The 24,558-nt window shown below is 40.5% G+C and overlaps 1 protein-coding gene and 1 long non-coding RNA gene across 3 annotated transcripts in view; one reads left to right on the forward strand and one right to left on the reverse strand.

The window, feature by feature from the left end:
* Positions 1-24,558, forward strand: part of LOC144022307 (inactive phospholipase C-like protein 2) — an 84,045-nt gene that overhangs the window by 51,893 nt on the left and 7,594 nt on the right. For both annotated transcript variants that reach the window (XM_077527013.1, XM_077527021.1), the window contains exons 2-5: positions 6,480-8,966; positions 14,973-15,176; positions 16,661-16,736; positions 24,241-24,350. In XM_077527013.1, the coding sequence (XP_077383139.1) occupies positions 6,480-8,966; positions 14,973-15,176; positions 16,661-16,736; positions 24,241-24,350 (2,877 nt within the window). The remainder of the gene's footprint in view (positions 1-6,479; positions 8,967-14,972; positions 15,177-16,660; positions 16,737-24,240; positions 24,351-24,558) is intronic.
* On the reverse strand, positions 2,333-3,658 carry LOC144020808 (uncharacterized). Its single transcript, XR_013283982.1, has 3 exons — positions 3,516-3,658; positions 3,381-3,442; positions 2,333-2,899 (listed from the first exon to the last, which is right to left on the reverse strand). It is a non-coding gene; the product is annotated as an uncharacterized LOC144020808 (long non-coding RNA).

Consider the following 24,558-nt stretch of genomic DNA (forward strand, 5'->3'; position numbering starts at 1 on the left):
AAAATAAAAATAAAAAAAATTCGATTTTTTTTTAATTGAATCGATTCGAGAATCGCGCGATGTAGTTTCGCGATATATCGCCGAATCGATTTTTTTTTTACCACCCCTAATATATATATATATATATATGTGTGTATGTAGGGGCCGTAGTGGTGGGGTGGGGACACAGATGGGGGACCATAGCACTGCCTAGCACTGTGGTCTGCCCCAACTTATAGCGCCCCACCCCGACTCACCCGTCCCTCCTGGATGTTCGGTGCATTAAAATGGGGGGGGGGGGGGGGGGGGTTGTAGGTCAAAGACGGTGTCTCCACCCCACCAAGGAATGTGTTATGTGCCCTATGTGTGTATTTACTTTACTATTTTATTAAGGTGGCAGTGTTCTGATGATGACCTGTAAAGTCATTTGGCGTCATGTGCTCTCAAATTTATTCCTCCTGAGTCTCCATTTTACGAGTTGCAAGACGGCAAATCTCATTGTAACTCTGATTTTGACGCTCTGACGACTTGATGTGCTTTGATCGCACCAGCGGGACCGCGGGACTCTGGAGGGCTCCTCGCCATCTGCACCTGTTTTCTCACTCCCAGCCACTTCTGTTACCCGTCTGTCGCTGACGAGCTTTCTGAACTGAGTCAAGCGATGACCGCGCGAGGGGTATAGCAAAAACAACCACCTTGAAATCTGCTCTTTCTCCGCACCTTCTAGCGTTGATGCATCATTCAAAACAAACTGCATTCGACAAAAATGAATTTGCCTTGGGAATTTTTGGGGATTTATCTAAAGCCTTTGACACTGTTTTACTCCAGAAACCGTTACATTATGTTTGTGGAATTAAACATAAATATTTACAAATTTGATTTATGATAGACAACAGTTTGTGTGTATAAATGGATGTCAATCGCACCTTACCACCTCAAGGTTGTATCCTTGGACTACTACTATTTCTTATTTATATTAATGATTTGGCCGTGGCCTCTTCTTTTTTCTTTCTCTTATTTGCATCCATCCATCCATTTTCTTGACCGCTTATTCCTCACAAGAGTCGCGGGGGGTGCTGGCGCCTATCTCAGCTGGCTCTGGGCAGTAGGCGGGGGACACCCTGGACTGGTTGCCAGCCAATCGCAGGGCACACAGAGACGAACAACAATCCACACTCACAAGCACACCTAGGCACAATTCGGAGCGCTCAATTAACCTGCCATGCATGTCTTTGGAATGTGGGAGGAGACCGGAGTACCCGGAGAAGACCCACGCGGGCACGGGGAGAATATGCAAACTCCACCCAGGAAGGCTGGAGCCTGGACTCGAACCGGAGTCCTCAGAACTGGGAGGTGGATGTGCTAACCAGTCACCCACCGTGCCACCCCTACTATTTGCAGATGATACTAATTTATTCTTCTCACATATGCATCTCAAAGTACATTTATGACAAAAGCAAATGTTGACCTGCATATCTCGAAATGGTTCATATTGAACAAATTATCCCTCAATTTAAATAAATCTACTTTCATTATATTTAAATCAAGGAATAAAAAATACCCAAAACTTAACTTTGGTCTCACGATAGGAAATAACGCAATTTCACAAGTTTCTTCAACAAACCATATTCACCTATTTAGTTATAAAATAGTCAAATCTATTGATTTTATTTGTAAATTGCAAAGCATAATTAATCAGCACTGTCTTAAAATTCTCTATTATAGTATAATATATCCATATATTGTATATTACAATATTATATGGGGAAGTACATATCCTTCTCACCTTCAAAACTTTTTATCCTGCAAAAGAGATTCTGCAGGATCGCTTCTTATAATTCTGTAGCTCATTCCGCACATCTTTTTAAAACAGTTAAATCTCCAAACAATTTTTAACATAAATGAATATAGACTCTGTATGCTTATCTACACAATCCTGTTTCAGTTTACACAGATACCTTTCTTTCTTAAAGGTTTTTTTTTTTTTCAGTTTAATAAAGACATTCATAATCTCAATACAAGATCTGCAAATCAATTACATCTTCCATTGTGCCATATGGGTCTCTGTCAGTTTTCAATAAGATATAGGCGAGGGGGCGGGGCGCAGATATGGAATAATTATATCCAAATATCTGCTCAGTCAACGTCATTAAATAATTTCAAAATCAAACTCAAAATATATTTACTAAGAAAAAGTCACTAAGCCATAATACATTGGCCTAATAACAGAGTTGTGGTAATAGATTGTAGCCAATATTTGCTGCATATTGTAACAAAAGTACAGAAGTAAGAATAGGCTAGGTGTCAGAAGAGTAAGGTCCGGCTCGGGAAGAGAGGAGGCAGAGACTAAAACTTGTGTTTGGTAATTTCACCATGTATTAAATTACAGCGTGAACAACAACAACAACCCTAGTGGACAGGACAAATATACACTTATGTACAAGAAAAAATGAATGGCCATTCAATGCAAATAATAAATTTTCAATCATTTACCATGGAGAACCAAAATAAAGAAAAGAAGGGAAAAGAAGGGAACAACTCTTTATCGAGGCACGGATTGAACTATCTGATTGATAATTTCCAAAGTTCTGCAATATGAAGTTCATTTGTTGGCAATCGCATATTCACAGTTCACTTGCGCTGAAAAATGTAGTCACAGTTCATGCAACCAGCACTATAGTGATCCAATTGTCCAGCAACCGAGGTGTATGAGTGAATGTGAGTAACTGAGAGAATGAATCCGGAGGGGTTGCAGATCAGAGTGCAAGTGATGGAAAATGCAGGGTCGGCTACGAGAGCCTCCTACCAGCCCGAACAGAGCAGGTGGCTGGGGTTCCTGGCAGGAATCTCCATTTCCTTAGCTGCATTCAATGTTCGTTGACTGTTCCTGGGCTTAGCTCACCATCAATTCAAGTCTGGCCTGTATGAAACAGGACCATCTTAATATTCTTTGTGTACACAAATAAGAAACTACATTGCATAAATAACACTAACAGTATTATCAATCCAAAAGTTCCAATCCATCATCAATATTGTACCATATAAATCTATTAGACATGTCAATCAATTTATCAAAACTTGTGTACTATATGAAAGTGCTAAAGTTGTGCAAAATTAGCAATAGCAGCATTAAATTTAATTCATAAGAATAATGTATTCTAATGAAGATGTATAAAACCTACACAATTCAAGTACATTCAAATATCAAAAAGAACAACTTCATTTAGTAAAATACTGTTCAGTATTATTACATTTCAAACAATCAAATCTGGGTAAAACGCCACATTGCACATAAAATACGAGCGAACAGTGAATAATCAGTACCATTAATCACTTCATTCAGTCGTTTGAGAACCATGTCAAAGCACCACAGAAATGGCTCATGTTAACACATGACTCACCAGTTCGACTTTTCAAACAACCGCGACGGTGAAACAATGCAGTCCGGTGCTGGCAGTCGGCTCTACAAGTCAATAAGTAGGCGTTTAAGTTTCAACATAACTATATTCAAGATAGAGCTTTCTAAAAAAACCCACCTCGATCCATAACAAACATTTCCACACGCGTTGCCTGGCTCCTTCCGCACTACTGACCATAAGCGGCTCTTATTGGTGGTATGTGCGGTCACATGACAGAGCGCGGCAATACATCAAAGATCATTTATAAAGGCAAGAGCGTACACTCAACAGGTCGTCTTGGTACTCTTGTTACAAGATGATAGATTGTTGTAATTTATTTTTTTATTGGAATTATTATAAAGTCCTTTTTTTAATGCTCTTGGTGTATTAAGTTTATTTTATATATACATTTTTATATTAGTTTCTGTATTGAATATGTATACTGAATATGAAGATTATGTATGAGGTGAGGTCTTTTTTTTTCCTTTTTTTTTTTTAACCTGATATGGGTTTCCTGATCTCTCCTGCACACTTCAATGTTAAAACTGTTTTCATAATATCTTTTTGTCTATGTGCGAATAAACGAAAAAAAAAAAAAACATTGGTCAGCCATCACACCGAATCAAGTCAAATGGTCAAAGGTGTCTTCGTTGATGGCCTCAATTCGCAACAACAATTCACCTTTGTGGTGTTCACCTTTGAGGAAATTTTATTCTGACAAATACCATCAACCAGATTAGTACACAGAATCTCAAAGTTTCTAGTGATTAAATTTGCTAGTATTTATTTGTATTTACCGTTCAGCCAGTCAACAAACATTACATACATTTACACAAAATGCATCATTAAAGAGTGGCCAATGAGGATTGAGGTGAGCCATTGCCATTGCCCGGTCTTGTCCAAACTGCATGCATTAAACAAAGGACAATTGAGCACGTGTCTTTGATACAATTGCCAGTGATTGAGAGTTAACAATCACTACTTATTCCAAAATGACATGAACATATTACCGGAAAAATATACAGTCTTGCTGATGTAGTCCTATCGGAAAGAGTAAACAAAGAAGCTATACAAACTGAAAAATTCATGAATGGATTTGAATGACATTTGTTGTGTAGCTTTGGTCTGATCCTTGACGATAAACCTTGCATCGTGATTCACATCCACAGTTCTGGTCTTAATTCAAATGGGGATCATTGAGGCCTTTGGGGGAAAATCTTTTGGCAGTCAAGACACTGTAAACATGTTTGTGGCATCTGCATTTGTTTGATTGTTCATGTCACTGTTGACACTCGATGTGCACTGAGGCTTAGCTACGTCGGGTGGTCTGTCAGGATGTGTGCTGACACAGATCCCATGATCCATGCAACTGTAGCAAGTGCGTCATCAACAAGGCCCTTGCTTTGTCTTCACTGTTATCCAGATACCCTGGACGATAACCTTACTCCTCGTTCACAATCCATACATGCACACACACAGATAAAGGACCCGGTAGCTCCGTGGGCGAAAGGAGATGACCGATGACCTGCTATAGTGCTAAAGTGCATGTGCGGATGGTAACCTGCCAGGACTTGCGTGAAGATGGAAGCTCAGAGCTCAGTGCTTCGATGGGATGGGTAGGAAGTACGCCATGGCAGGGAATGACAATTTCCATGTATTCAAACAAAGGTTGAGCTGCACCATGCACCCACAAGGGCTGACATTTTAAGAGGTTCGGCAAGTACATGTTGAGTGAGTCAGCATATATCACAGACAACATGTTCAGTTTTATCTGTGGTCCCTAACATCACAGAGTATCGGGCAGTGGAAGAGGTCCTAAGGGAGCTACATAAAACATACACAAGCTACAAATGTCAAACTGGAATTTCATATTCTCACTCGGCTAAACACTTGAATTGGAAACCATGCACATACAGAATGAATAATGCACTACATGGTCTTCAGTCACACATCCTAATCCAAGATCTCAATTAATTCTGTTCCAGTTCCAAATCTTCATTGATTCTTCTTTTATTGTTGTTTACTTAAAATGATCAAGGGGAAAAACAAATTACAAGGCGCATCTTCAGAAATGTAAAAAATTCAAAGTAAATCGGAAATGAAATTAAACTTGGCTCTAAACAGGTGGAGCTGTTTCTACTGTCTAGCACGACTGCCTCACATTAAAAAGAGTCACAATTCTTATTCTAACTTGGGCCTTTCTGTGTGATGTTTTCTCTGAGTACTCTGGCTTTCTTCCACATTCCAAAATTCGTGACAACTCTAAATTTTACATAAGTGTGACAACGCATTTTGATACACACTACTGTGCAATGTCCCAATGTCACCAACATGTGGTGACCAACATCACCATTCGTCTTTATCCACCTTTGTGGAATAAGAAAGAGATAGAGGATGTTCGACAAGGACATTAGCAAGCCATAATGTCTTCTTTTTTTTTTTCTCCCTATACATCAAGGATTGCTCATTAATCAGGATGATGTACCAGGCACCATCTTCCCTGGATTGTCAGTCGGAAGATGGATGGTTCAAAAGTCATCAAGTGTGACTTGAGTTGAACTGTGCTCTATTGGCCGATCCATCAGATTGGTACAAGCATCAGCTGTCGAGGAGGAGGTTGTGTTGAGGCATATAGTAATTGTACATACAGTAGCCAATCTTATCCCTCTAACCTCCTGCCTGCCATTTGTAGCTCATTGTTTTTAAATTGAAAATGGAAAAGGTCTTACATTGACCTCTCATGTTTTATCGTCTTCCCTCTTGGCAAGATAAACAGTGATCGTTGAGTTATTTGGCATTTTGTGGAATTTGGCACATTTTCATGAGTTTAGCTTAAGATGAATGTGGTTTTCTGTCAGGCCATAAGCCGTGTTTTCAGTAAAGTCAGGAAAGCCTATCACCATTTACCATGTCAATAGAGATTGCAGCGCTCTCATTATGTCAGGTCTAGAGAGTTGCGTGTTTTAGGGTTTGGATTATGTATTTTACTATGGTGTGGTTTAGCTTTATAAACCTTTACAAGCTTTATAAAGTATACAGTCTTTTTCCTCATACATTGTTAATCATATAATAAAAATATTTGTTTCCCCTGCTTCTTTACAGGATGGGTCCAAACAGAGGCAGGTGAGGAAAAAGACAGTCTCCTTCAGCTCCATGCCGAGTGACCGCAAGATCAACAGCACAGCGGCATGCATGGCTTTCATGATGGAGGGATGCGAGATGAAGAAGGTGCGCTCCAACTCGCGCATGTACAACAGATACTTCCTGCTGGATCCGGACATGCACTGGCTCCGCTGGGAGCCCTCCAAAAAGGACTCAGAGAAGGCAAAGCTTGAGATCAAGAGCATTAAAGAGGTCCGATTGGGGAAGAAGACTCCAGTCCTTCGCAGCAATGGTCTCTCTGATCAGTTCCCAGATGAATGTGCCTTCTCAATCATCTATGGGGACAACTATGAGTCACTGGATTTGGTTGCCAGTACAGCTGATGTGGTCAGCACCTGGGTGATGGGCCTGAGATATCTGGTGTCTTATGGGCGACACACCGTAGACATGGTGGAGCCCAGCCAACCAAGTGTACGGACATCTTGGATTAGCTCAGTCTTTGATCTCGCAGACATGGAAAAAGACGGACACATTGACCTTTTCAGGGCCACACAAATTATCAAGGGGCTTAACCCTGGAATGAAAGAGGCGATGATAGAACTAAAGTTCAAAGAACTCCAGAAAGCTAAAGACCAATATGGTGAGGCAATTAACATGGACACATTTGTGGAGGCCTACTGTGAGCTCTGTACACGACCAGAGATTTTCTTCTTGCTGATGCAGTTCTCCAGTAACAAGGAGTACCTGGACTGTAAAGACCTCATGTTATTTGTTGAGGTGGAGCAGGGTGTAGAAGGTGTAACAGAGGACATGTGCAGAGATATGGTCCTAAAATATGAGCCATCGGCCGAAGGCAGGGAACGGATTTACCTCTCCATTGATGGTTTTACACATTACCTCCTCTCCTCTGAGTGCCACATCTTTGATCCACAGCACAAACGAGTGTGCCAGGATATGACTCAGCCCTTGTCCCACTACTATATCAACTCTTCACATAATGCCTCCCTTCTGGAAGATCACTTCTGGGGCTCTTCTGACATCAGCAGTTACATTCGCGTTCTGAGGATGGGCTGTCGCAGCATTGAGGTAATCGTCTGGGACGGCCCTGATAATGAACCAGTGGTGTATGTTGGGAGTTCTGTGGCCTCACAGTTGGTGTTCTCCAAGGTATTAGATATCATCAACCAATATGCTTTCGAGAGCTCCGAGTATCCCCTGATCCTCTGTTTAGTAGCTCATTGCTCCATCCCGCAGCAGAGGGTTATGGCCCAACACATGAAAAAGATTCTTGGAGACAAACTATATATGGATTCCCCCAACAAAGAGGAAACCTACCTACCGTCTCCTGAGAAACTCAAAGGTAAAATCCTTCTTAAAGGTAAAAGGCTAGAGCCCAGCTGCACAGACCTTGAGGGTTATGTGACAGAGGAGGAAGAGGGCCTCGAAATGTCCAGGCGAGTTGGAGTAGATGACGGGGACCAGCTAAATGGCTTGGGATGCAAAAGACTCCGTCTGTGCAAGGAACTCTCTGAGCTTGTGTCTCTCTGTAAATCAGTACAGTTCAGGGACTTTGACACCTCCAAAAGGGACCACAAATACTGGGAGATTTGCTCCTTCAATGAGGTTGATGCCAACAGGTTTGCCAATGAGTTTCCAGAGGAATTTGTCTGCTACAACAAGCGCTTTCTCTCTAGAGTCTACCCCACCCCGATGAGAATTGATGCCAGTAACATGAACCCCCAAGATTTCTGGAAGTGTGGCTGCCAAATTGTGGCCATGAACTACCAGACACCTGGCCTAATGATGGACCTCAACCTTGGCTGGTTCAGACAAAATGGCAACTGTGGCTACGTGTTGCGGCCAGCCATCATGAGGGAGGAGGTGTCCTATTTCAGTGCCAATGCTCGGGATTCTCTGCCAGGGGTTTCTGCCCAGCTCCTTCACATTAAGATCATCAGCGGGCAGAACCTCCCCAAGCCTCGTGGCTCTGCGGCCAAGGGTGATGTTGTGGAACCTTACATATATGTGGAGATTCATGGCATCCCGGCTGATTGTGCTGAACAAAGAACCAAAACCGTCTCCCAAAATGGTGACAACCCCATTTTTGATGAGAGTTTTGAATTCCAGATCAACTTGCCTGAACTGGCAGTCCTGCGCTTTGTGGTGCTGGATGATGACTACATTGGAGATGAGTTCATTGGCCAGTACACCATCCCATTCGAGTGCTTGCAGCCTGGCTACAGGCATGTTCCCCTCCAGTCTCTGACAGGGGAGTTCTTACCCAACACTACACTGTTTGTCCACGTGGCCATCACAAACAGACGGGGCGGAGGAAAGGCCCATAAGAGAGGAATTTCAGTCAGGAAAGGTCGAAAGGCCCGTGAATACACCAACACCAAAACTACAGGGATCAAAGTGGTAGATGAACTCTTCAGAGCATCAACCCAACCCCTTCGGGAGGCCACAGACCTCAGAGAAAATGTCCAGGTAAGAATAAACTTTTGATTTCTGTCACACTGCGGACTCGACACTTTTCTGCAGAATGTCTTCTTTACCTACTGCTTCGCTTTGTCTTTTCCCTTTTCTCATCCCATCTCTTGTAAACTAGCAGGTGACAGATGATTATAGAATAAATCTTGTTTGAGGAGACAGCCATCCTTATCATTAACATCCAAGAAACATGACCTGATTTAAAAAAAAAAGAAGAAGAAGAAATCAATTATTTTACCTGATACAATTAAGCCAGCCGATGCCAAACTTCCTTCCTCACTAAGTACACCACGTGGTAACAACTTGATGTGAAGTGTTCGGACTGCAATTCACTTTACGGTTGTGCACGGAGCCACGCAGCTAATTGCGCTCCATTAATGTTGCGTAAGAAAGCAGCAATACTGCGACAATGGTATGCAATTAGTCGGTGTATGAATAGTGTAATCATTAATGAGGGACAATTACCATCCAGAGGAAATGGTTTGCGTTGCTAAGCATTCAGAGAACTACTTTGAAGCTGCTCCATTGTCTAAATCTGACTAATAAGCACAAGTTAAATGTCTTTCTCAGAACAGGTTACACATAAATGTCTTGTTTTTGTGCATGGCACAGCATCAGTCATCATTGCATTGCATTCATCACAGAATGTCGTTTTGTTGTTGTTTTTTTAACATGGAAATTGGCAGTAGGTAGACCCTTGATACTTTAACCCAATCAAACAACACTTGCCGCCTCTTCTACTCAGAAAACCAAATTCTCATTTTCCTTTTGAAATGGAAATGTTTGTTTTTGAGATGAGAAGATAAAAGTCGAGGGGAAGTTGAAAAGATCTTCACGCCCAATAAATAAAAGAAAATTCCTTTTAAATGCAAAAATACACCGGCGAAAGCTTTGTACTGGCCAGTTGTGTGGAGCCTGCAACTTGGATCTAAATTGTGCCGCCAGGCTGAATGCCAACAACCCAGATGGTATCAACCACCGCATCTCTGGAGGGGTTTCTTCAGTGAAACTGCAAAGCAAAGATTGAGCCTTCAACTGAAGAATTATTATTATTTTTTTCCCCACACAAAATCAGAACCATCTGATGGTGCATGCTTATTGTCTTGAAAGTAGCTGCAAACTATTACTTTCAAAATAATTTTATTACAACATTAAAAACCTTTTGTCCATTCAGCAAAGCTTCCAGCGGTCTGCTTTGGAAAATTACTAGTAGTGTTAACAGGTTGCCCCTAAAATACTTGCTAAGTCTGGTGGTCAGAGTGGATTGGAAACAAAATTTGGCCTGAGAAATTTTCGTTAAGGGGGTTTTATTTGTCAAGGGGTGGTGGACAGAGGCTGACGTCCACAGATTACTATTCTTCGTACTTCAATGGGGAAAGGGAGTACACAAGGTGACCAAGTTTATAAAGCACGGTGGAAATCCTTTCCTATGTGCTATTTGTGTGTTGGTTGGTTTGACTTTTTTTTCTTTTTTTTCTTTTTTTTTTTACTTTAACGCTTCCCCCAATTGCAAACAATGTGCATGTATGGACGTGAATGTGTGCCCACATATGTTCAATAATTAATGTTCTGGGAATTTGTTGTGTTGTGTATGTGAGGCTTTGCTTTCTTTTTCTCGCTTCCTTATTATCTGCGCACTTGGGATAGGCATGTTTCTGTTTATCTTCCATTGTTTTAATTTTATTTATATGATATTGAATAGGAAAAACTTGTTATTATATAAATATGATAGAAATAATAGGGAGTAGGACTAGATAAGTACGTGTACTTTTTCCCACTCCTTTGAACATGTAAATTGTGGAATTTATTATTGACATTTTTTTTCCTTTCTTCCTTTAAATCTTTATTTTAATTCGACGTGTATTTTACACTTGTAATGTGTCTGTTTATATGTTCTAGCCAACATGTTCAATAAACCAAAACCAAATAGTAAACAACCAATATGTCACCAACTGTGAGGCAGACGTGTGAACCATAGTCAAACATGTGGCCTCAGTTTCATTAAAAAAAAAAAAAGTGTTTAATGCAATTTTATTCATGAGCATGCAACACCATATTGGTTCACTGAAGACTCTGAAATTTCCAAATGCGAGGGTGAATGTTTGCTTGTCCATATGTGCCCTGCCATAAACTAGTGACCAGTCCAGTATTAATGTCAACTGAGATAGTTTCAATCTCCCCCGCGTAAGTGCTCTAGAAAAGGGACAGATATTCACAAGAACTTAATTGATGGGGCCCCTCTTCCTGTAATTGCCAAATCGACGCAGATTATCATCGATTGCAATTGTGCCTTATTTTCACCAAAAATACTGGGAAGTCTTGAATTGTATGCACACTGAGCAGCTGACAATGCAGAGAAAACCAACAGACTGCACTATAGTGCTGTCGCTAACAACTTTTTAAAAAATCGAGTCTCCTATTGATTATTCCATCGATTAATCAACTAATCGCCCGCACAAAAAAATGCAAACATTTTGTAATTATTTTTATTATTTTATTATTTTTTTCAAGACCACTAATGTTGAACATGAGTTGAATTTAGTGGATATAAATACTCATTGTTCCTTACCTTCTGCACACATATGTACATTTTACACATTCACCAACAAAATTAGTCTAGGCTAAACAATTAACAATTGCGATTAGCATTAATCCTGAATAAACTTGAATCACTTACTTATTGTACTTTTCTTGAAAGTCACTTAGTGGTAAATAGAATGCACTTAAATAGCACTTTATCTTCATCATATGTTTACTAAGCCTGACACATTCGCTTGTCTCATTAATTAAGTTGTCAAAGCCTACAATGTCCATAGATGCAGCATACTAACGGCACAGAAAGTTTTTCAAATAACTTACCTTATGCTCCAGGATCCCGTGCCGTCACCCTGGTGTTTTTCTTTGGTTCCATCCCATTTTAAATCCATAAACGTCATGAGTACTTGCTATTGTAGCGTCGTACTTGATAATGCTACCAGTGAATGCTAACCTAGCCAATGGTACTGCAAAGTGAGTTCGTTTCCGACAGCATCCGCGTTTGCAAACTCACTTGTGTCTGTTGTTAAGTGAATTGTGTCCAATTGGGTCAATTTGGCTCGGTTATTGCACATTTGGTGGCCTAAAACCGTAGTAATGGGGTATTTGCCATGGAGGAGGCGGGACTTCCGACTTCCGTGTGTCACACACGTGCACTGTTTCCAGTTGCTGTTTGCAACATGTGGGCCGCATCCCGGTGCTTGCGCTTCCACCCTTGTGCCTCTCCGTTGCGCGTTGCCGTCGATGGGTGCGAGGGTGTAGTGTGCCTGTCTCAGCTCTCCGAAGCATTTCAGAGAGCTGAGACGCCCTGCGCGCTCGCGCCCATCAGTGTTGGCGCGCGGTCGGGGGGCACAGGGGTGGAGGTACAAGTGTTGGGACGCGGCCTGTGTGTCGCAGAAGTAGCTGGAAACGGCATCGATGTGTGACTTCCGGAAGTCGGAAGTCCGTGGCAAATGCTGGATGGCTTAGCCTGCACGCTACTTAGAGGAGGGAAAACAAAAACTTGGAGGAGTTGCCATATTGGGAGAAGTGAGTCTTGCTCTATGCTATAGTAGATACAGCCTTCCTGTTGCTGTCGAATGTAGGTCCACCATCTTATATGTGTTGGCGCCAATAAATTCATTAGAACTCCTATTTATTTAGCACTTTTGACACAGATTGTTTTGTTTCAAACACAAGACATGTTTTCTCCCTTTTCAGTCTGAAGAGACCACAAACAAACCCTAAATAGCATCTTAGCTAGTAGTGACGAATGCCGGTCGGAGTCCGTCAGCAACAAGTGTCTGTACGGAAACACGAAATATTGGTTCCGGCAACTTCCAAGCGCCGCAAATATGTTTTTTTTTTTTCATTATTAAAATAGCTTCGACACATACATTTTTGCGTTGACCATTATTTGTGGTCCAACCGACTTGGTCGACTTTTTTCCCCCACCCCTAAACTGCACTAATCCTCCAATTCCGAAGGTGGAGCCAATATAAAGACAGACCTGTTGAAGTATGAGAATAATAGGTTTGTCCCATTCTCACAGTCCACTTTGCAGATACACACTTGTGTTTTGCAGTTTGAAGGACGATTGTGGAGTTGGCTGCCTTTGCCTAAATGTAAACAGTGTTCTCTTATAGGCTGATCTGACATACACCTCCTCGCAATGCTATTTCCCGTTTAAGGAGGGGGTGAGGGGTTACATAGGAATCCAAACAAAAGAAGTGTTGTGAAGGGGACACAAAGCTTCCATTGGGGAAATGTGGGAAGGGGAGTTAAGTGGGGAGCAGGGGGGGGCGTAATTAAAAACACAAGCCTGTTGTTGGTTTCGCAACTCCACTGTGGATTTTTATTGCACAACAGAATGAACCAAAACAAATATCCAATGTGCGCAAATAACTGAAGCTCTACAAGCGCACTGGGATATACGTTAACGGGCTTCATATGTAATTATGAGCTGGCGCTGGTCCCTTGTCCCTTTTAGTTGCTCTCTTTGCTACCTGAGGTGCTCTCGGTGGTCCATGGTCCAGCATACAGATGACAGCATCATCGCTCCCCGAGCCACTGCAAAGGTGATGCAGTGACACAGCACGTACTCGTGGGATGTGGACCGGATTTTTCTGCAGGTCCAGCCCAGGGAGACAGACGCTTCCCACAGTGCATGAGCGTGGACTGAGTTGCCTCATAGTTTGTTTGCTTCCAGGCCCTCTATTCATCAAATTGCCTTGTGTTTGGCTCCGGTTTGTTTTTCTGGCTGTGATTTAAATCAAGGTGACTGATGGCAGGCGCACAAAGAAGGTGTGATGTCTTTGATATTTTGTGCCAAAATCAAGCCAGAAGATTCTTAAAGCATGGATACCAGATCCAGTCAGCGTTACTGACGGCAGAAGAACTCATTTGAATTTGATTTGTAAACTGTTTTGTTTTTGGAGGGAAAAAAAATCCGCTTGTCACTGTCATGAAACTTGTACTGTGTAATTATTCTTAAATTAAAAATTGAAAACAAAATATTAATTGAAAAAAAGTGAAGGATAAATCAGGAAATATTCCCTCAAGCTTTTTACTCACTGCATTAGTCCACCAAGTATGACGTGCTTTCGACAAAATACCCAAACAGTTTTAAACATTTTATTTTCTGTCTCATGCAAATCAGCCTCTTGATACACTTCTATATACTAGGGATGGGCGAGTAAGTACCAATACCAGGCATCGGATACCTGGCCTTATTTCAAAATATCGCTACTTTCGTGCTATAGTCCGCCTTCTTGACCGTTTTATGATCAGGAAGTAGAAATTAGAAGAACAGAAATTGCCATTAATTTCAGGTAATTTTAAGGAAAAACGCTACAATGGGATATATCGGTCTTTTTGTTTCTTGGTTGAAATTTCATGTGGAAAAAGTACTAGTGGTATTGATACTTCGTGTCAGCATTGGTAACTACTACAATCAAGAGTTGAGCACTCGTACTGGAGGTGGTCGAAAATCCCCCACCATATATGCTTTTCTGTTTTGAGCCACCAAAAGTCCCCCAAAAACATGAAGCTGGCCTGCTCAAGGGCGAGCGATACAAATGATCCCGATAAAGCTACAATATGAATAATCTCATTAAGAAAAGAATGTCATTTAGCAAACTGTCAGGAGCTTTGGTCTGCTGTAATCAAGCTGATTTGTGATGTGATATCAACAGGATAATAGAAAATGAAGCCGATTTGTAATGTGATAATTACGGAATAATAGAAGGTGAATGCAGACAGGAATTGACGAAGTGCTCTTGTTCTGCAGCAGCAGCGTGATCCGAAGACAAGCTCTTGTCATTTTACTGTCACCATTAGACAAATAAGCAGCCTCCTCTGTTTCCTGTCTCTAAATTGTCTCCTTCAAAGACATTTGGAACACAATCACTTCTAAGTGCATTAGCCTGACAGGAATGTGATGTTTTGGCTTGCCACCAATTGTATGCACATTTGTTCTTTTCTTCCCAGAATGCCATGGTGTCCTTCAAGGAGCTCTGCGGGCTGACGCCGGCCGCCAACATGAAGCAGTGCATCTTGACCGTGTCCACCTGGCTGATGAACAGCGAGCGCTCTCTGCGGGTGACCGTGGACCTGAGCGAGACCTACCCCACCATGGAGGCTCAGGGTCTGGTGCCCGAGCTGCTGCGCAAGGTGCTCAACGCTTACGACATGGTAAGTGAGCGTGCACAGTACACGTGTCCAGGACAACTGTGACCAAACTGTGCAAGGCCGACTGAATGTGGAGGACACACTATCATTTCCTGTTGCAACTTGTTTGGAGTGGCACTGGTACCGCTTTGTTTAAATCTTTTCCATATCTGTAATATTATGTTGCTTCTTTGACAATTTAATTTTCCTTATGGGATGAAAAAAATGCATTTATAACCTGTCAGTATCTGTCTCTCATGTTTTGTATGGTACAAATGAGATTTAATCTCAAATATTCGACTTTGGATTCCTTTGGCGAGCACAAAAAAGCACCATATATGTTGGAGATTTCCTTCACCACATTATCAAGATCTTATCTTGCATAATGGTTGGGAAACTACTGCTGAGCTCATTTAATCTGAAGAGGAAATGATGAATCATCAATTGTTCTGTGTAACCAATAATCTCGTATTGTATTGGGGTTGAATATCTTAGACCAGGGTGGGCATATATGGTCGGTTTCATTATTGAATCTGCATGGTGAGCATGCTGAGCATTTGCAATATCGAGAGACCTGTAATCATTAAGGATGTAACGATATCCAAACATCACAATACGATATTATCACGATATGAAGCTCATACCAAAAAAAGCACAATATTGTGCTTTTGTACATAACAGCAATGCATATAAACCACCTACAATCTCTAATAACAATATTGAGGCGCTTACTTGCTAATGCAGCACATTGAATTCCTCCACATATTGACTTGATTCACAAGCATATTACTTATAATTTATCTGACCGTGAGCGAGAGATTTTAAACATAGAAGGGCCAAAATATCCCAAATGAAAATTTAATTGCACTAAAAAACTAGCCACCAGAGGGTGCTAGAACTGCACAAATGGAAATAAACCTGACTTTTATTTTTTAACAGATGTGTTCCTTTTAAATATTGTGAACATGACGACGATGATATTGTGGCAGTTTTAATATCACGATATCACGATATTGCCGTTATCGTTACATCCTTCGTAATCATAGTTCCAGTTGTATTCATTTAGCAGCTTCTTACTCCAGTTAGTGAACTCAACGGCCAAACTAACTTTAATTATAGAGCGCTTTAAAAAAACAACAACAACAACAACAACAACAACTGCAGCTAAAACTAAATGCTACACGACAGAATTGAACATAAAAGCCAGCTCTTCATCTCCTTCTCTTCCAGCTCTATCTCTCTATCTCTATCCAGCTCTTCTCCTCACTCAGGTCATGTTTGTGCTTGAGCCTATCTCAGGGTACATCCTGCACTGGTCGCCAGATAATCGCATGGCACATATGGACAAACAGCCATTCACACTCTCACCAACAGACAATTTTGAATCTGGCACGCATGTTTTCAGATTGCGGCATGAAACCAAGCACAAGGAGAACTTGAAAGCTTAATAACAGTTGGACTTAATATTATGTGATCAGCTCTAACTTTCTTATCTTCTTTGTGACCAGATGATCCAGACCAGCAGGACACTGATTGAGTCGGCTGACGTGGTCTACTCTAAACTAGTGCAAGCACAGCGTGCAGGTATGAAATCACTGAGAAAAAAAAGTTGATTTAATTGTAACTTATTACAGTTTGCTATGGTTGTGTAACTACTAGCAACTAATGACACTTAAGCTATAAGCAAGCGACGGCAGCACAAAGAAAGGAGGCGCGATGAGGGACGGCTCCAACCCACGAGCTAACTGCTGCTGCTCAACCCAAGGACAAGTCACTTAGTGTAGTGGTGTCTTCATTGGTTAAAATGGAAACAGAAAGTGAAACGATATAACACAAACTTAAGTAAGGCTAATCAAAAAAATTGTCTGCTCTTCCATTTTGTGTATAATGTATAATCTCGCTCCAAAAGAAGATGCCTGTCGTAGAACCAAGACTGACCTGTGAGAGGCAGCATTGTACCACAGGTCATTCACAATGCTGGAAAATACACACAAAGGAGAAAAGGAGTAGTAGAAGAAGAACAAATACTTTAGATGCGCCATGCTGTTATCTTCTCTTGTAATGTATTTGACCAGCACTCACAGTCTTCACTTTTTTTCGACCCCTCTGATGGCCATTTTGAAATAAAAAGAACAACTAGCCGTCCTCATGTTGGCAACATTGGAGGGAACGGGGATTTTCCCTGATAATCATTTGGGAGTTCCAACTAGGAATGGCTAATGAGATAGCTTATAATGTCAGCACAATAAGAGGTCGAAAAATTGATGCTGTATGCTTTTTTGTGAATGTTGATTGATGTCAGTGTTGAGCTGCCTTATAAGTTTGTTGTTTTGTAACTTGTTAGCAATTTTGTTGAGTTTGTTGTGGAAGAATTAGAATGGAGATGGGAACCCGTTGAACATTACTGTCAGGCGGCATGTAGACGTGTACAACAGCATATTTTATTTGTTCATGTTCATGTCTTGTCAGCCTGACGGTCACATGTCCTGGCGCCTTTTGTCCTCACCGCGTATACTCCCCCACAGTCGCTAACGACGAGGGCCGTCGTGCATGTGAATCAGCGCTGAGTGTTGATCATGTTTTAGTGGGCAGGTGAACACAATGGATATACACATATCACAAAAGGGGCTGCAGCGGAGAGAAAAGAGTGGAAAGCACAGGCCTGTTTGGAGAGCGGTGAAATGAATAGCTGTGCGAGTGTGTGGGGGAGTCGCGGTGAGGACGAAAAGCTCTTCAGCAGAAGGCGGGGGGGGGGCTTCAGCCATACAGTTGACATTAATATGACAACTGGAGAGAAAACGCTTGAGATGGAGAAGTCTTGAGGCTCACTTTCATGTAAAAGGCGGCTGAACAACCTCATTTAGGCGGCATCTGTACTTTATGGACTACAATTCTATCAGAACTCAAGTAACTGCTGATAAAATATGGTTATTATTTGAATGGCAATCAAAGTCATCGATACCCACTGGCCGCATCGCTCGGTGTAAAACTATGGAGGACCAAAACTGTCAAAATTAAAAATAATTTTGGTCCTTCATATGAAACGGACTTTGTAGTGAGGTGTTTGTCATCCAAATATGGTTCCTTGTAGGGATGGGCTGTTGATGGAATTTCCTTGATGGACCATTAGGAAAAATTAGCAATTAATAAGTCAACAAAAAAAATAAAATCTTTCTGAATGTTCTGTTTCCTATTTCTCTGCTTGTGTCGTCTTATAAGTCTGCTTGGATGTATCACAGCATCCCATAGTTCATCTCAGACCAATTTTAGACAGCAAACTAGTTTCTTCCACACACAAATCAATTAATCGATCACTTTGACATTTATATGAATAGTATAGACAGTTGTGTTTTTATTGTATATTATTTATGGATCTAAAGCCCAAACTATACCAGAAGAGTTGGCCTGCCGGCTGATTGTGACCCAATGTTCCCGAGTCCCACAAACCAATTTAAACCTCCTTTGCTGAGCTGCGCAATACACGCTCCGCCTGCGCACCCTCCCCGGAAGAGCCCAGACATCGGCGCAATTACGCTGCCATGTGGGCACTTCAATCACAGAGCTGTCCCCGGGGGCCAAAGGTCCCGCGGCGCAGCACCGCAACCGTCTTCAAAGGGATGAGCGTGGAGTTAAGCAGAGCTTGAAAGCGTCACTGCAGACTCGGGAGTGGTGGCGCTCATCTTGGTACTCTACAAAGATGGCTGACGTTTTTTCCTTTTGGAGAAATCTCCAGCCGTTTTCTTGAGAATGGTGTCCCTAAAACCCATTTAGAAAAAAAACAAAAAGAAAAGTTTTTTTTTTTTTTTTTTTTTTTTTTTTTTTGTGTGTGTGTTAGTGTTGTGTTTTTGCTAATACGTGATGCATTGGTCAACAAACAAAGCAGAGTAAATGCCTCCATCACTTGCTGGCTAAATGGACTGCGGAGCAAATACGAGTAAACATACAACAGGCACTGTGGCTTTTCTATTTGCTGCCTAAACGGGCTTCAGTGAAAATGGAGTAAATGTACATGTCCTCTCGCCGTTCGAATACACGCTGAACAAAATTTGCCGCACAACCATTTTGCTTTGTAATGAAGCCCCACATCGTTTGCTGCCTCAACGGGCTGCAGAGGAAATGCACATAATGCAATTTGCTCCTTATCACCTCCTAACCCGCACCTGCTGCTCCGCCTGTACCAATAAAAATGCATGCAAACTGTTTGCGCGCACATAACTTTGCAACTGTGGCATCATTCATGCTTGAAGTGTTTTATTTCTGCAGCTACATTGTTACATTAGCATCTGACTGAGGAGAATGTCCCATATTTGCCGCAATACAGCATAGATTGTATAAACTGTGAAGTGGAAACAAAGAAATATTCTTTGGGGATACAAAAGTCATTCATCCCTCAGCAGCATACTGAGCTTGGCTCTATTTAAATGGACGACGTTCTTTGACACAGCCTCCTTTCACAGCGGCTGATAATGATCACGAGGTATACAATCCCACTATTATTCTGCCAAAAGAGTCAAACATGCATGATTAAAACGATAAATTTACATCAAGTGCTGCATGATCCTTTCAGCAATCATCACTTTGTCTGTGCATGTTGCGGTCTGCGGTTATTGACGTCTCTGTTTCATTTGGCCAGTCAAGCAGTGATGCGTTGATGAGAATGGCGAGGTGTTGAATGATTTACCTCCCCAAAGACAGACGTGGTCACACTCACATTTAACGGGAGGTACAGCTGAGACGCACACTGCCTGGACTTCATAAATTCAAGATGTTTAAAGGGAATAGTTTTATTTTTTTCATATTTTAATAACATGTTTGTAATTTTTTCAATTACAATTAAATATATGTCTCACGAGATTTTACAAGACTAAAAATATTAATTTTTGTATCTTTTTATATTATTTAATATACAGTACAATATATTTGTAACAAAATTTTCTAGATGTTTCATTGTCATAACATTTTACGTATGTCTATCTTTGTAATTATTGTTAAATTTATCTAACATATTATGTTAACCCAAGAATGATTTGAAAAACATATTACTTTTAGTTCTCTTTTAGTATCTTTTCTGCGCCATACTTTGGGTCCTATGTTCATGCCCAGCGCAAGTGTTGAGCAAAGTGCAGCCTATTTATGCGAATGGGTGGAATTTTTTTTAATTCTTTTCTAATTTCAAATATTTATTTCAATGTTTATCATAAAATGTTTGTCCCAGTTAGCAGTAAACATATTTTTATGTCATTTTCTTTTATTTTTTATTCTTCTTCTTATTATTATTATTATTAGTAGTAGTAGTAGTAGTAGTATAGCATTATTTATGTTTATTTATTGATTTATTTATTTTTCCAAGAGAGAGCTCAGAATTGTTCATTCAGTAGTCTTATCGATTCAACATCTTATCATTATTGCTCTCTCTTTTTTTTTTAATGTGTATGTGTCCGTTTGTGTGCGTGCGTGTGTAGCGTGCGTGCGTGCATGTGCGGCTGAGTGTAAATACGTGTAAATTTATACACATTAATTCACCTTATACCTAATAAAAATCCCATTACCCTTCACCTTAACTGGATACTTCAGAGTCTCGCCAGAGTCGTGAAGTTCAGAAGGTCTGGAGACCAGAGGAAAGGTCAAATAAAAGAAAGATAAATCAAAGTAAAATCTAGCACCAACTAAACACTTACTGCCATCCGCATGGTTACAAAACCTGAATCTTACGCTAACCCCAGAAACCTCTAAATTCCAGCAAATTAAGGCGATCTCAAGAGACCAGAGGAAAAACTAAAGAGAGGAAGGAGGGAAGGATAGATGAGGCAGAGTGAGATCCACAAACACCAGCACATCCAGTCTATCAAAGTGAAATCCAACACCAACCAAACACCTCCTATTTATTTATTTTTTAATCAATGCCACTAATAAAAAAAAGATGACTGGTCCGCTTTGCAATTTTTTTGGGACAAATACAGTCAAGAGGAACACGCACGTTAATGATGAAATTAAGGTGCTTTGTGGCAACATTTGCCTACGAATCCACAACAATTATCAGTAACATAAGCTTCCTATTGAGGCTGCTTACGTTCCGCGTGCTCAAGCCCGTCTGCCTCGCGTTGCCGCTTAGCTCAGCTCAAAGGCCCAATTCAATGAAGGGGAAACGCATTTTTGTGACATCAACCTCGGCTGCTTCGCCGCATGAGATGATGTTTATGGCTTTAAAGACCAATTACACACTCGGTTGTGATAGCGCCCATCCGTCTGCCGCTTATAACGCGCCTGCGGAGTGTCGCCGAAGGTCAAAGTTGGCGCTGATTTGTGGCTCTGTATCATCCGTGTTGTTGCATTGATTTGTATTGTACTGTAAATCCTCCTCAGTGGTGTTCTGTGAATCAGGGTGTTCAAATTGTGGACCAATCTCACTTTTTTTTTTTAGTGGCCTGCTACATATACTAAAAATTAGTTTTAACACAGCACTCATTGTTGTTGGTATTTTTAACCCATACTTTTTCAATGCTTTGAAAATGACTCATAGGCTGAACAAGGAAGGAAACTACAACTGTAATCCTATTATGTTGAATTTGCCGTATGTTATATTGTAAAGATTGACTTTGTTTTTATTTTACTTAAAGTGATATTCCTGTTTTAAATTTGCACCTAGTTGGCACCATCATACTTTATGGCTGATTTTCTTCAGGTGTAAGTTGGTGCCTTAGGTAAGGTGCGAGGAATTATGAACAGTTCAAAACGGCAAACAGTGTTAGCACAAAACCGTCAGGCTTCGTTCACCACCTGCCAAGACCACCTCCACCCCTACCCTCCTGATCCTACTTGATGGCGATTCCATTAAGACAGAAATCCCCGGGATCAAGATGTCCCACTCCCCATCTGGCTTTTATTCGGGTCGTTGTTGGCCAGCTCAGCAACAGCTTGGTGATCATATTCTCAAATGTAATCTGTCTCTATGCATCCTCCAACTTTAATTACGGGTTTCTTCAAAGACAAACGCACCTCATCCTGATATAGAAACATTGCCACGGAGACACACTTGAATGGACCGCCACCCGAATGACATTTAAGGAGCAGGATAAATGCTTGATGAGGCAAAATGGCAACCAGCTTATCTCTTGTCCATGTCATTAACATGTTGCCTTGAACCCCGTTAACACGTCATCTTGGCCTTCCAGATGAATATTCTAAGCAATGTTCTGTGCTTGATGTCAGGTTGTTGGAGTTGCAGTTGGCAAGGGTGACGTATTATACTGATTACTAAGAGCGAAAGGTTATCCAGTTGCATTTAGCAATATAGATATACATAAACTTATGTTATGGTATGTACCACTGTACAGGTATGGTGAGAAAAAGGTTTCATGCCCATAAAATCCAAAATACTGTGCCAAGTGTTTTGGATATTTTCAGAGGTTGACGCTGACATGAGTAGAGACGTGCATGTGAATTTTGGTGATGATTCAAACGCAAGCATTTTTATGTCACTCAAGGACATTTAGCTTTTGTACATTTATAGTCGTGCTCATAAGTCTACATATGGGGCAGGGGTTCAGTATGTAAGCTTGCCATCACAACTGTATACTCACCCCCATTGCAGAAGGTGGGGGCGGGTGGCAAAATGATAAAAACTGTCATTGTCCGGTATTTCTGGCCCTAACTGCATTGTCATGTCTGAAAATGGTGACAGCTACGGTAGTTGTGAAAGGTTGCATGGAGTTTGTTCTAGAGTGACGCTGGACCAGAGATCTGTAACCTGCGGCTGGAGTCACATGTGGCTCTTTATTCCCTCTCCTGTGGAAAAAAAACAAAACAATGTACAAATTTTTTTTTTTATTTTCTTTACATATGTTTACATATACATAATATATTATTTAAATGAATGAATTATTTCGATTAAAAATGAAGAATGAAATATTCAATAAAATGTCCAAATTTGTAAGTTATCAGAAAGAGAGATGAAAGTCAGATATAAAAAAAAAAACCTTTTAAAATTACCTTTGGGTAAATGTCCAAAAACTGACGCTAAAATGTAAAAAAAAAAAAAAAAAAAAATGTCAGAGAATTGCATAAAAATGGTAGAAAAGAAAATGTTTAAAAAAGTAACCATAAAACGTCCAAAAATAGAAGAAAAGGAGAAATGACCATAAAATACCTTTAGTCTTAAAATTGATTTTTGAATAAGGCAGAAAACATTCAAAAAGTAATATGTCCAAAAACAAAAGAAGAAATCCCCCAAATTACCATAAAATCTCCACAAAATTGCCTAAAATGTATACAAAAAAAAGCAGAAAGGAAAATGTTAATAAATAAAATAACCATAAAATGTCCAAAAACAAAAGACATTCCAAAAATGGCCATAAAATGTCCACAAAATTACTTAAAATTCTAAGAATGTATAAAAAAAAAAAAGCAGAAAGGAAAATGTTAAAAATAAATAAATAAATAAAATGTCCCAAAAAAAGACATTCCAAAAATTCTCATAAAATATCCACAAAATTGCCAAAAATATCAGAAAATGGATATTTAAAAAAAAGCCAGAAAACATTTAAAAAGAAATATGTCCAAAAACAAAAGAAGAAATCCCAAAAATTACCATAAAAGGTCCATAAATTTCCTAAAATTCAAATAATGTATGAAAAAAGCAGAAAGGAAAATGTTAAAAAAATAAAAAAAAATAACAACCATAAAATGTCCAAAAACAAAAGACATTCCAAAAATTAACATAGAATGTCCACAAAATTGCCAAAAATGTCAGAAAATTTATATTAAAAAAAAAAAAAAGCAGAAAAAAAAATGTTGAAAAATAGTCCACCAAAAAGTCTCAAAATGTATAAATGAAGTATAAAAAAAATTACAACAAAAACGGAAGACGAAAGGTGGAAGAAAATGAATTGCAAAGTATTGGATTCTGCATATTTTTATGTTATTTTCTAATTAGCTCTTGGGCCCTCAAGACACACTAACCTAGCACACTGTTTTGTTCATCACAAAGTTGAAATGTTTTGTGGCTCCGAACAGAGTTTGGGACATTTATTTGGCCTACAATGGCTCTTTTGACAGTAAAGGTTGCTGACCCTGACCTGTTCGTATACAGGTCTGGACTTCCACGAGGACCTACATCGTATTGGTGCAAAGGAGGGCCTGAAGGGTCGCAAACTTCAGAAAGCCATGGAGAGCTACGCCTGGAACATCACCGTGCTCAAGGTGACTCATTAACACACGCACATTATTACATCCATGGGCTGCCTTGTAATTCCTCACAAGACCATGTTAGAGGGATGTTCCCCTCCACTTCCTTCCTCCCCTCATCCTCTAATTTATGAAGAGATGAAGCTGCACAGGGGGCCCCGCTCGACTGAACGGATATTTTTATCGCTGCAAATCGTTTAGTATCGAGTGAGGGAGCTCCCCC

This window comes from Festucalex cinctus, chromosome 1 (genome assembly GCF_051991245.1).
Source record: "Festucalex cinctus isolate MCC-2025b chromosome 1, RoL_Fcin_1.0, whole genome shotgun sequence".
Classification (NCBI taxonomy): Eukaryota; Metazoa; Chordata; class Actinopteri; order Syngnathiformes; family Syngnathidae; genus Festucalex; species Festucalex cinctus.